Source organism: Nicotiana attenuata, chromosome 2, assembly GCF_001879085.1.
Source record: "Nicotiana attenuata strain UT chromosome 2, NIATTr2, whole genome shotgun sequence".
NCBI lineage: Eukaryota > Viridiplantae > Streptophyta > Magnoliopsida > Solanales > Solanaceae > Nicotiana > Nicotiana attenuata.
The window spans coordinates 28,586,678-28,600,235 of NC_031990.1; the positions used below are offsets into that span (position 1 = coordinate 28,586,678).

The following is a 13,558-nucleotide window of genomic DNA, read 5'->3' on the forward strand; positions in this document are numbered from 1 at the left end:
AGAAAACATACTCCTTGGCACAAGAGATCATCAACGACATCAAACAAACCAAAAGATGAGGCAATGTTTTCCTGAAACTTGATATGACCAAAAGCATATGATAGAGTCTCATGGAGTTTCCTCACAAAAGTTCTTAAGAAGATGGGGTTTCAGTGACCAATGGATCGAGATTATTCATAAATAATCTCCAATAATTGGTATTTCTGGTTGGTTAATGGAAGAAAAAATGGATTCTTTCACTCTAAGAGGGCTTAAGGCAGGGAGACCCTCTCTCCCCTTCTCGTATATTTTTAAGTGTTGAAATTCTTTCACAAATTTGAACAATCTAACTAGTAGAGTGGGATAAAAAAGTTTTTACATGAAGGCTAACTGTCGTAAAGTTAGTCATCTTTCTTTTGCAGATGACACTATTCTATTCCGTAATGGAAATAAGAGGTCCATGAGATTGGTATTGAGCACCTTAAAGGAATATGAGAAAGATCTCTGGAAACTCATCAATAAGAACAAGAGCTGCTTTGCACTGAGCTACAAGACCAGCCGGTCACTATCAACAGAATGAAGGCTTATCACTGGCATGAAATATCAAAAATTCCCTATTAAATACTTTGGATGTCCTCTGACAATAGGGAGAAAGAAGATCGAATTTTATTCAGATATTGTGAACAAAATCATTGGAAGAATCGGAGGTTGGCATACCAAACTCCTCTCAACCGGAGGAAGAGAAATCCTCATTAGACATGTCCTCCTGGCCCTCCCTATTCACCTCTTGGCCTCTGTAAACCCACCAAAATGAACTATAGAGCTCATTGAGAAATTTGTAACAAGATTCTTCTGGTCCGGAAAAGACAGTGGAGGAAAGTATCACTGGGCTGCATGGAAAAATTTGTGCTATCCTTATGATGAAGGAGGAGCTAATTTTAGGAGGCTCAGTGATACCTGTAAGCCTTAGAGCAAAGCAGTGGTGGAATCTGAGAACTTCAAACTCGCTATGGGGATCTTTCATAATTGCTAAGTACTGTGAGTCGAATCACCCTATTACCATTATGTGGAATAAGGGGAACTCGCAAAATTGGAAAGCCATATGTGACATCAAAGAAGAAATGGAGCTCAATATTGTCTGGAACATTGGAAAAGGAGATGTCTCCTTCTGGTTTGATAACTGGTGCCCATTGGGTCCTCTGTATACGACTACTACCCATGAGGTCCCATTACCAAACATCAAGCTGAATGAGATTCTTCAGAACAACACCTGGAACTGGAACTCCCCCACCATTCAACCAAATGAAGGCACCAAATCTCATCTATTACCTTAGGCATTGAATTAGAAAACAATTGCTATGATAAAGTCAACTGGAGACTTTCCAAATCAGGGAAAATTTACCATAAAGCTCCACCTGGAATGCTATTAGGCAAAGAAAAGACCACAATCCTCTCTTTAAGAACTTATGGACTAAGGACATTCCTTTTCAAGATGTCTTCCTCCTATGAGAGCAGTTGGTAACAAACTCTGCACTGACAAGAGTGTGGCCAGGCTTGGAATTGCTCTAACTCCCCAATGTTATTGCTGTAACTCTACCAATAGTCGAACTGATCTGGAAGACACTAACCACATATTCTGCCAAGGTGAACTTGCAAGGAAGATATGGAGGAATTTTGCGGGGCCATTGGGTATTGGTTGGAATTTCAATAACTTGAACATGACCTTTCTAGCCTGGTGGAACCACAAATCACCCAATCCAATCTCGAGATACATCACCAAAAATCTCCCACCTATCATTTGTTGGAACTTTGGAGATCAAGATGTTGGCAACAAATATGAGGGACTAGACCCTCAATGTATAGAACCTGTTCTAATATCACTTCTTTTATTTTGCAGATGGTCAAGAAACAGTTTTACTAGAAGTACACATTGGAGACAAACTGGAGCAGCTTATACACAGATCCAACAGACAAGCAGTATCACAGTGCGATGGCTCAGACCACCTGCGCAAATAGTCAAGCTGAACAGTGATGGAAGTTGCACTAATGGGCAATGTGTGTGTGGGGGGGGGGGGGGGAGGGAATTATTAGAAATCAAGAAGGAAAGTTCATCATGGCATACTCCATCCCTCTAGGAGAAGGCACCGGCAACTACGCAGAAGCAGAAGCACTTCTCTTTGGACTGAAATGGTGTGCGGACAGAGATCTAAAGATGGCTATAGGAGAGTCTGACCCACTCCTAATAGTCAAGTGTGTCAAAAGGGAGTGGAAGCCACCATGGAACATCAGCAAGCAAATTAAAGAGATCTAGAAAAAGATTGAAGATCACAGCTTCAACATCAATCACTGCTTCAGAGAAGCCAATAGACCTGCAGATAGTTTAGCAACTCTGAGTCACAGAATTGAGGGAAACATGATCTTCAACCTTTTCTCTGATCTCCCTAACCGTATAAAGGGCCTAGTAAATATGGACAAATGGGGCTTACCTACCTTTAGAATTAAGCACACAAAACCCTCTAACATCATCTATGATCCGCCTTGAGCATACTCTGTTTTTGTTATCTATTAACTAGGATATAGAAGATTAGTCACATCTCAATGATCATGTACAAAGTTTGGGATGCCAAATTCAAATTGTAACTTTTTGCACATCAATGATCAATGGTGACTGTTTAATAAAAAAATAAAAATAAAAATAAGAAAAAGGAAGACACAAAGAAAGAAAAGAAAATGATTAAAAGCAAAAAGAAGAAAAGAAAACTAACATTAAATGTATGCACAACGTAGTAGTCGTTCAATAGTCATACACTTGTGCGCGAGTTTTTCTTTAAAGTGAGCTTTCTGGTAGAAAAATTATATGAATATTATTTTTTTTTAGAACTTTTAAAAGTATAGGATATGGATGCATTAAGTCAATTTACATGTGTCTTGAATTATAAATTGCAAATGAGATTGCAATGATCGCGACTTAGATTTGTCGATTGAGAATTATGAATTGCATTCTTCGATTGCGACTTATAAATTGCATTAATGGATTACTACTTATAAATCGTCAAGGATTGCAACTTAAAAGTCGCGAACTCGAGCGCGAGTCATTTTTTTTAATTTGGGAGTTTTAGTTGAAAATTTATATTAGTGTGTAATTTTTATTAGAATTAAAAATTATAATACACATACATTAAACCAATTTAGACGCGTCTTGAATTAACTTATAAATTTCATTTGAGGAATTTATAAATAGCATGTGAAGAATGCGACTTATAAATTGTATTTGAAAAAATAGAGAAAATACGAAAAAATTTCTCATACGTAAACTGAAAATAAAAGGAAGCAACATGTTTAAGAAATTAACGATTAGCAATATTTAAAATTTTATGAATTTAAGACATGCAAATGAAATGGTTGTATGACTAATTTGTATTGCTATGAACTTTTATCTTAGGTTCAATTCTCATGTCTTTTAGTTTTTTTTAATTATTATTTAAGTCTTCATTCCCACATTAAGAAAAAGAAAAAAACAAAGAAAGAAAAGAAAACGATTAAAAGAAAGAAAAAGAAAATAAAACTAACATTAAAAGAATTCACAAGGTAGTAATCGTTCAATTTTTTAACGTGGAATTTTGGTAAAAAATTTATATTAATGTACAATTTTATTAGGACTTTTAAAAATGTATGATATGGATGCATTAAGTCAATTTATATGTGTCTTGAATTATAAATTGCAAATGAGATTGAAATTTATGAATCTCATTTGATGATCGCGACTTATAAATAGCATTTGGTGATTGAGAATTATATTCGCATTCTACGATTGTGACCTATATAGTTTTCCTAATTCTTTCTGTTTGTTCACATGAAAATACAAGCTTAATTTATATATGTCTTTTGTTATTTACTTTGTTTGATTAACCATGAAAATAATGAAAATGAATAATCTTATTGAAATAATTTTTATGGAACTTGGAATTACCAACTAAATGAAAAGGGCACAAAACTCGGGCGAGATTGATACAATTGGGCTCCTACAGATAACTACTTTAGTTTATACTTTGAACCCTAGCTCAATAGCTTCTGATAGGTTTATTAGTGTCTCCATTCCCCATGGCTATAGCTTGATACTCGTATGGTATATCAATCTTCATACGTCTATTACAACAACAACAATAACAACTATCCAGTGAGATCCCACAGGCGGGGTCTGAGGATGGTAGTGTGTACGCAGACCTTACCCTACTCCGGAGGAGTAGAGAGGCTGTTTTCGGTAGACCCTCGGCAAAAGAAGGAAATAGACAGTGTATCAGTAATAGCAAAGGAATCCAGAAAGATAACACCAGCAATGCAATAACCAGAAAATAGATAGCAAAGTAATAACACTAAGCAGAAACAAAGGCACAGTACTATAGACGCAAGGAGGCTAATGAGGGAATACTATATATACACACAAAGGGCCATTAAACATACTACAGCCTAACTCACGACCCTAACGAAGTATTAACCACAACTGGAGCAACTAGCAGCCTAAAACACTATCATACTAGCCTCCTATCTCCTAACCTATAATCCTAATGCTCGACCTCCACAACTTCCTATCAAAGGCCATGTCCTCGGAAATGTACAACCGCACCCTCTCCTACCTGATCACCTCTCCCCAATATTTCTTAGGCCGCCCTCTACCTCTTCTCATACCCGTCAAGGCCAGCCGTTCACACCTCCTTGCCGGTGCGTCCAGGCTTGTCCTCTTCACGTGCCCGAACCATCTAAGCCTAGCTTTCCGCACCTTATCTTCCATGGGAGCCACGCCCACCTTCACCCGAATATCTTCATTCTTAATCTTATCTAGCTTAGTTTGCCCACACATCCATCTCAGCATCCTTATCTCTACAACTTTTATCTTCTGGGTATGAGAAGTTTTGACTGGCCAACACTCTGCACCATACAACATGGCCGGCCACCGCTCTATAGAACTTTCCTTTAAGTTTTGGAGGCACCTTCCTATCACACAGGACACCAGACGCTAGCCTCCATTTCATCCACCCCACTCCTATACGGTGCGTGACATCCTCGTCAATTTCCCCATCCCCCTGAATAATCGACCCCAGGTACTTGAAGCTCCCTTTCTTGGGGATGACTTGAGAGTCAAGCCTCACGTCCATGCCCGCTTCACCCGGCACACCGCTGAACTTGAACTCCACGTATTCGGTCTTAGTCCTCATCTTGAAACCTTTAGACTCAAGGGTCCGTCTCCAAACCTCCAACCTCTCATTAACACCACCTCGCGTCTCATCAATCAAAACTATATCATCAGCAAATAACATACACCATGGCACCTTCCCTTGAATATGGTGAGTCAGAGCGTCCATCGTCAGAGCAAATAAGAACGGGCTGAGTGCAAATCCTTGGTGTAGCCCCATAACCACCGGAAAATGTTCCGAGTCGCCCCCCACTGTCCTAACCTGAGTCTTAACTCCATCATACATATCCCTAATCAATCTTCATATGTCTATTATGCAGGGAAAAAATTTGATGGACGAAAGCAATATTATTGTACGTAGTGCTCTTATTCTATGATTAAGGCAGAAGCACTGCATGTTAGTCTATGCAGTGTTCTTTGGAATATAGATTAATGGCTAAAATTATTCACTCTATCTGATGTAACAATTATTTTATGGAAATGTGATATCCTTTCTCTTTTTATTGTGGTATTAATTACTCCTACTTATTAGACCTTCGCCATAGAGATCTAATCAATTGGCGGGCAACAAGGTATGACATATATGAAACTATATTATATTTTAATTGATTTAGAAGGAAATCTTAATAGTCGTTCTAGTGGAACTTCTTCTCTTAAATACCTACTTGAGATGTTTATATCTGGTAAGCTAGTTGAGGTGCTTTTGCTATCTATCTTGAGCCTCGCATTCAGATATACTAGTTGTGTATAGGTCCTTTCATCACTCGTTTTTTTTCTTCTAATGGATACGTTTATTTTCTCACAACTTGAACATAAGAATATTTAGTGCATTTACATGTTCATAAAATAATAGTATTTGTGCGTTCCTTTGTGTCTACCGTATTTTCAAATAATATTTCTTATAAAAAATATATTTAATATTTTTATCGTGTAGTGTGCGGGTATGGATAACAGATAAAAAAATTCACAAGGTAGCAGTCGTTCAATAGTCACAGACTCATACGCGAAATTTTGTTCAGATGTGAGATTTTTGATTGGAAGATTCTATTAATGTGTAATTCTTATCAGAATTTTTAAAAATATACGATGCACATCCATCTACATGGTTGAATTTGCATTGGAGGAATCGCGTAAACACGCATTTGATGTATAAGTCGCATGTTTAAGAGTGAGATTAACAAGTCTTATTAACGTAATGCGATTATAAGTCAAGGCGCGCGATTATAAGTCGTACTCAATAAATGCATTTTATAAATAAATTGTTGCTCCCTTAAAGCACACACAAACATACGTTTCTCTGTCGACGCTTGCGTCAGGGCAATCACTCACTCAAATCTGCCAAATCTTGTCGTCCTTTCACCACCTTCTACAACTTTCCTATTGAGGTAATTTTCGGTCCCTAAAACTACTTTTCTTAATTTGTTAATGACTTGTTTATTTACTCTTAACAGTTTTGCATAGGTCCAAATTTAACAACCACGACCACTACTGAGTACGACGAGGAACGAGGTCATCATGGTGTAACGTCCCATGGTCGTTGTGATAAAAGGCAGCGGCCAAGATTGGTTAGTTGAGACACGATTGTAATAGTATAGGCTTAGTAGGAGACAATTGGGATATGCTTTTCGAATATCCTTTATGTACCTTTTTAGGGTTTCAAAGGGGATTGTCCCTTATAAATAGGAAGAGAACACTTTGTAAAGGGGGATCGAAGATTGAATACAAAAGACAACCTTATTCATTGATTACAGATCTGAAATCTAACATCTTTGTTCGATATTAAGAGGGATTCTGAATCCTACCATCATCCGAACATCATCTTTTACCTAAGTCAATCGCATTCATTACGTTTGATTTCTACATTTAAAGTTATCACATTTATGAGCAATCATTTGATTCTGACATATTAGGAAGTATCATTCATCTTGTTCATCTCTTTCATCACTCAATCTAGATTTTATTACGCTTGGCTGAGATTTACCTCATCATCTTCATTAATTGATTTAATCAAAAAGATTTCGATATCTTTTGGTCAAACAATTTGGTGCCGTCTGTGGGGACTCTTTAGCTAAGATTTTAGTTTCATCTAGATCATAAAAAGAGATAGTCACCTCTTCCTAGCTTTGCATAAACTAACAATAGTAGGAAAGGGAGATGCAAGGTTAACAGCAATAGCAGGTGTCACAACCAACATCCTGGACTCCATCAACGAAGACGGTAGGGAAGATAGCGAAAATGTGACACCGAGCGCTACACCTAGGGGAGATACTTCACCTCCCCCGCATGAAAGCGTGATTGCTTCGCGCGAGAAGGAAACCTCCACGTCTGCAATAGGAGAGGCACCACCGGCGGTAAAAATACTATTGGAAGAGTGGCTGACAAACACTCTGAACAACATACTTGATAAACCCGTTCAAAGTGATAGTAGAGGCATTACACACACAGATGCCACAACAATCGCTGGTGAACTAGATACCCCACGCACAGGTAACATTCATACTGTTGTTGATACAGGTAATGACGCACTCGCAGCCATCCTAAAGAAAATGGAGGAAATGGAAAATCAGAACAAGGCGCTCCGTGACCAGATGAAGGAGCATCAAGAAAGGGTCAATAAAATACCAGGAGCCCCGAAGTTGTTACTAAAACGGGATGTTGGTCGATTTATCGAGCAACTATACAATGAAGAGGCATGTGACGATCCGGCCAGTCGTCTTACCGCCCCGTTTCCCCCATTTTATGCTTCCTTATGCTTCGTTATCCGTGTCATGTGCAGTCGAGTTGAGTTGGACTGGTTTTGATAGGAAATGAGACACTTAGTCTCTTTAAGGAAAGTTTGGTTTGGAAAAGTCAACCGGATGTTGACTTGTGTGTTAGAGGGCTCGGATGTGATTTCCGGTGATTCGGTTAGCTTCGGGAGATGATTTGTGACTTAGGAGTGTGATCGGAAGTGGTTTTGGAGGCCCGGTGTAGAATTAGGCTTGAATTGGCGAAGTTAGTATTTTGGCGAATTCCGGTTGATAGGTGAGATTTTGATCCGAAAGTCGGAATGGAATTCCGAGAGTTGCTGTAGCTTTGTTATGTGATTTGGGATGCGTGTGTAAAATTTCAGGTCATTCGGAGGTGATTTGGTTGGGTTTTTGATCAAATGCGTGTTTCGGAAGTTTTAGAAGAACTTAGGCTTGAATTCGATGAGAATTTATGGTTTTAGTGTTGTTTGAGGTGTTTTGATGATTGGAACAAGTTTGGATGATGTTTTAGGATGTGTTGGTGCTTTTGGTTGAGGTCCCGGGGGCCTCGGGGTAATTTCGGATGGCTAACGGGAAGTTTGGAACTTGGAAAATGTTGCAGAAAATTCAGCAGCTGTTGCAGAGGATTTTGGTCATCGGATCGCGTGAGGTCCCCCGCGATCGCATAGAAGAAAATCGGAGCTGGGCAGAATAGTTTTTAAACATTTCCTCCGCGAGCTAAGTCATATTTTCCTCCATTGTTGACCATTTTGAGAGCTATTTGGGAGAAATTGAAGAGGGTTTCGAAGAGGATTGATTGGAGGTAAGTCCTATGAACTAAAAACGTGATTATTATATGAAATTAACCCTGAAATTCATGGAAACTTGGCAAAAATTGGAAGATCTAGGGCCTAAGATTTTGAGATTTTTAAATTGGGATTTGAAGGGTCATTTGAGCTCGGATTTGAGAGTTCTTGGTATGTATAGACTCGTGGCGAGATAAGGAACCCGTTGATGTGAAAATTTCTGAGTTTCGAGAAGTGGGCTCGGGGCTCGGGTTTTGCAAATTTCGGGATTTTTGATATTTTTCGATTATTTTCGAATGGGTTTTGTTCCTTTAGCCTATTGTGACGTATTCGTTGTGGTTTTGATCAGATTTGACGCGCGAGGAGACCGATTTGAGAGGCAAGGGCATAGCGAGCTAGAGTTTTGGCCGGCTTAAGGTGAGTAGTGATTGTAAATGATGTCCTGAGGGTTTGAAACCCCGGATTGGCACAACGTAGTGCTATATTGAGGTGAAACACGCGCTTAATGACGAGCGCGGGGTTGTTTACTATTGGGGATTGTGACTTGGTCCGTCCCGATTGATGTTTTTACCGCGTATTTGACTGAGACTTGTTCGTTATCATCATGATTTGGGATTATTTCCATATTTGGGCTTCATGCCGACTACTTGAATTCTTCGTGGACTTTTGTCACTGTTTCCTCACTATTTTTGACATATTACTTGAACTCAGTCCTATTGATTAATACTGCTTTACAAACTCAACCACTTTTACTTGAATTTTTAGACTTAAATGATATTTCCAATGTTGTTTGGGCTGAGCACTACTATTTTACTGATGCCCGAGGGGCTTGTGATGATTTCTGGACTGATTGGGGCCGAGGGCCATATGTGAGGATATGTTGAGTGATATGAGATACTTTATATGCCACGAGGTGGCTTGAGTGATGGGAGGCCGAGTGCCGAGTGATGATGCCACGAGGTGGCTTGATATAGCGCTTAGGCCGTAAGGGGCCCCTCCGGAGTCTGCACACCCACAGTGAGCGCGGGTACCCACATGATCTGATTGTGAGCCCGAGGGGCTGATACTATGATGAGTGATTGAGAGTGAGCCCGAGGGGCTGATACTGTTCTGAGCGATTGATACTGAGCCCGAGGGGCAGATTTCTACTTGTTATTTACCTGTTGTTTTACCTGATCTACCTGTTTTTTTCTTAAAAGAGATTTTATTTGATTCTTCACGGTTTTACTGCTTTAAGTGATTTACTGCCTGATATAGAATTACTTTGTGCCTTTATGTGTTTTCATGCCTTTAGTCATTATTTATAATTATTACTCACTGGGTCGGAGTACTTACATTACTCCCTGCACCGTGTGTGCAGATTAAGGCATAGCAGAGTCCGCTCCTGAGCGCTGATCCTTCCAGACCAGGCAGTGATTTGGAGTTACGAGGTAGCTGTTGACGTCCGCAGCCCCGTGTCTCCCCTATCCTCTATCATTTATTTTTCTCCAGACTATTGTATCGGAATTCATATTTTGTAGACTTATAGTAGATTCTGTAGTAGCTCATGACTTGTGACACCCCGGTTTGGGCTGTGTCGGGATGGTTTCCTTGTTATTATCGTTGTTTCCGCAATTATGGCTATCTTAAACATGTTTTTGATTTGTTTATGTTAACTAATTATCTAAAAGAGGTGTTTCGTTTGTTCTTGCTGGCCTTGTCTTCACGAGAGGTGCCGTCACGACCGGGTTCGGGAATTGGGTCGTGACAAGTTGGTATCAGAGCCTAGGTTACATAGGTCTCGCGAGTCATGAGCAGGTTTAGTAGAGTCTCGCGGATCGGTACGGAGACGTCTGTATTTATCCTCGAGAGGCTGCAGAAGCTTTAGGAAAAACTTCACATTCTTGAAATTCTTGTCGTGCGAACTTGTTGATCCGAGTGCTAAACTTCTGTTATTCCATTCTCTCGCAGATGGCGAGGACTCGCGCTACCGGACGAGGTGGACGACCACCAATACCACCCACTGAGGCCACCAGAAGCCGTGGACGCGGTCGTGGTCGTGGCAGAGGCAGAGTAGCGAGGGCAGCACCTGTTGATCCCCCAGCTGCCCCAGCTCCGGATCAGACTCCAGCAGCACCAGTTCAGGCACCAGCTGTGCCCATCGTGATTCCGGGTCTTCAAGAGACCTTGGCACAGATCTTGACAGTTTGCACTGGCCTGGCTCAGGCAGTTTCAGCCACCACAGTGGCAGCTACTTCGCAGGCCGGGGGAGGCACCCAGACCCCCGCTGCTCGCACACCTAAGCAGGTAGTGCAGGGACTTCAGACGCCAGAGGCACCTCCAGCTCAGCCGGTTGCACCTGTGTAGGAGTTCAGGGTTCTAGTTATGCCGGAGGATGAGCAGCGTCGTCTTGAGAGGTTTGGTAGACTCCAGCCTCCGATATTCAGTAGTGCTGAGGGCGAGGATGCCCAGGGTTTTCTTGACAGGTGTCAGTGGATGCTCCGTGGCCTGTGGAGGAGGCTACTTGGGAGACCGAGCGGGAGATGCGGAGCCTATATCCTCACCTGTTTGAGGCTTCAGGTATGTTTCTTGACCCGCTCGAGGACGAGCATTTGTTTTAGTTGGGGAGGATGTGACGGCCCGGCCAGTTATCTCATGAGTTACCGCCCCATTTCCCCCATTTTATGCTTCCTTATGCTTCGTTATCCGTGTCATGTGCAGTCGAGTTGAGTTGGACTGGTTTTGGTAGGAAATGAGACATTTAGTCTCTTTAAGGAAGGTTTGATTTGGAAAAGTCAACCGGATGTTGACTTGTGTGTTAGAGGGCTCGGATGTGATTTTCGGTGATTCGGTTAGCTTCGGGAGATGATTTGTGACTTAGGAGTGTGATCGGAAGTGGTTTTGGAGGCCCGGTGTAGAATTAGGCTTGAATTGGCGAAGTTAGTATTTTGGCGAATTCCGGTTGATAGGTGAGATTTTGATCCGAGGCTCGGAATGGAATTTCGAGAGTTGCTGTAGCTTCGTTATGTGATTTGGGATGTGTGTGTAAAATTTCAAGTCATTCGGAGGTGATTTGGTTGGGTTTTTTATCAAATGCGTGTTTCGGAAGTTTTAGAAGAACTTAGGCTTGAATTATATGAGAATTTATGGTTTTGGTGTTGTTTGAGGTGTTTTGATGATTGGAACAAGTTTGGATGATGTTTTAGGACGGGTTAAGCAGGAGCGGGTCGAGAGCAACCCAAAAGCTGTTAAATAGGCTCATGAAATACCCCCCACCACTTGGGAAGAAATCCACAACGCCTATTGCGCCGAAGTAAGGGCAGACGAGGACGACCTCAATGGTCCGATCCAACGGCTGACGTCAGTACAAACTGAAGCAAGGAAAGATCGTCGCAATGATAGTCAAAGGGATCAGCTACCCTGCCTCAGCCAAGAAAGGCATCAACCTTACATCAGGACATCCATCCCACCTCCTCCACGGCACACATATACCACCCCCCGACATACCGTGCCACATCCAAACGAAAGAGGTATGCCTCCACTCTTATCTGCTCATAACTTTTGTGTTTTTCCTTCAGAAATAATGTATGCCCTAGAGAAGCTCGGCCCAAAGGTGCAATGGCCGCAAAAGATGAAATCCGACCCGAGCACCCGGAAGTCGAACGTTCTTTGCAAATTCAACCAGGAAAGGGGGCATACAACCGAGGATTGCATAGGCTTGCGGCAGGAGGTAGCAAGAATGCTAAACCCAGGACACCTGAAAGAACTACTGAGCGATCGAGGACGGGCTAACTTCGCTCGTGGACGCGATCAACCCCAGGGACCCCCAAAACTGCCTTCGCCCACCCGTACCATACAAATGATCATCGGTGGAGGTGATGACACGGCAATCAACCACGTAAAGTTCACCACTACGCACAAACTCAAATGGTCGATCACTCATGAATAGTACGATGACCTCGAAGATAGTATCATCTTCGATAAATCAGATACCGATGGTTTGTCTTTCCCTCACTATGATGCTCTTGTTATCACTCTACGTGTTGCAGATACTGATGTAAAAAGAATAATGGTAGATGACGGACGCGGAGCGTGTATTATCCATCCTCAAGTCCTCGTGCAGATGAGACTCGAAGATAAAATAATACCGCGTTGCATAACACTAACGGGTTTTAGTAATGCAGTCGAACGAACTTCTAAAGAGATAGTGCTGCCCGTTCTGGCCGGAGGAGTCACTCTGGAAACGACGTTTCACGTCATGGATCAAGATACAACCTACAACGCTATCATAGGGCGCCCATGGATACACGCCACGCGAGCCGTCCCGACAAGTCTCTATCAAGTAATCAAGTATCCCGCTCCATGGAGAATATTCAGCATCCGGGGCGAACAACGCACCGCACAAGAGTGTTACCGTATCGCCCAGGATTGCGCACATACCCAGCAACTAAAAGGAGCAAGCGCGGAAGCATAGCAATCAGCAATGTCGGGAACCAAACCCGACGTACAGATAGACGCTATCAAGGACCCCGACATCGTAAAAGCCTTCGAGTCAACCGTAGAGGACCTAGATCCCGTCCAACTGGACAAGTGCGACAGCACGAAAAAGGCTTATATCGGGCACAATCTCTCAGAACCAGGTAAGTTCCATAAATTCTTAATTGATAATGCTGATTATTTGCCTTCTCCCATTCAGATATGTCGGGCATCCCAAAAGACATTGCCTCGCACAAACTGAATGTTGACCCCTCTGCTCACCAGTACGGCAAATAAGGTGGAAGTTCAACACCGCAATCAATAAAGCCATCAGCGAAGAAGTCGATAAGTTGCCCGCAAATGGCTCCGTCCGAGAGTCAAAATATCCCCAGTGGGTC

At 41.8% G+C, this 13,558-nt stretch overlaps 2 protein-coding genes across 2 annotated transcripts; one reads left to right on the plus strand and one right to left on the minus strand.

The window, feature by feature from the left end:
* Positions 2,219-5,192, minus strand: LOC109217817. Its single transcript, XM_019382090.1, has 3 exons — positions 5,027-5,192; positions 4,689-4,905; positions 2,219-2,348 (listed from the first exon to the last, which is right to left on the minus strand). Exons 1-3 carry the CDS (start codon positions 5,190-5,192, stop codon positions 2,219-2,221), a joined length of 513 nt encoding a protein of 170 aa, XP_019237635.1.
* Positions 12,268-13,158, plus strand: LOC109217826. Its single transcript, XM_019382102.1, has 2 exons — positions 12,268-12,559; positions 12,734-13,158. The coding sequence occupies exons 1-2, from the start codon at positions 12,268-12,270 to the stop codon at positions 13,156-13,158; spliced, it is 717 nt and encodes a 238-aa protein (XP_019237647.1).

Bases quoted from the DNA above. Each gene is read 5' to 3' on its own strand.
- LOC109217817 (XM_019382090.1), bottom strand. From the start codon at position 5,192: ATGAGGACTAAGACCGAATACGTGGAGTTCAAGTTCAGCGGTGTGCCG. The intron at 4,906-5,026 runs GTATAGGAGTGG...TGTATGGTGCAG, and splicing joins TGACGAGGATGTCACGCACC to AGTGTTGGCCAGTCAAAACT. The intron at 2,349-4,688 runs GTGTGAACGGCT...AACTATCTGCAG, and splicing joins CTGGACGCACCGGCAAGGAG to GTCTATTGGCTTCTCTGAAG.
- LOC109217826 (XM_019382102.1), top strand. From the start codon at position 12,268: ATGTATGCCCTAGAGAAGCTCGGCCCAAAGGTGCAATGGCCGCAAAAG. The intron at 12,560-12,733 runs GTGATGACACGG...TACGTGTTGCAG, and splicing joins ACAAATGATCATCGGTGGAG to ATACTGATGTAAAAAGAATA.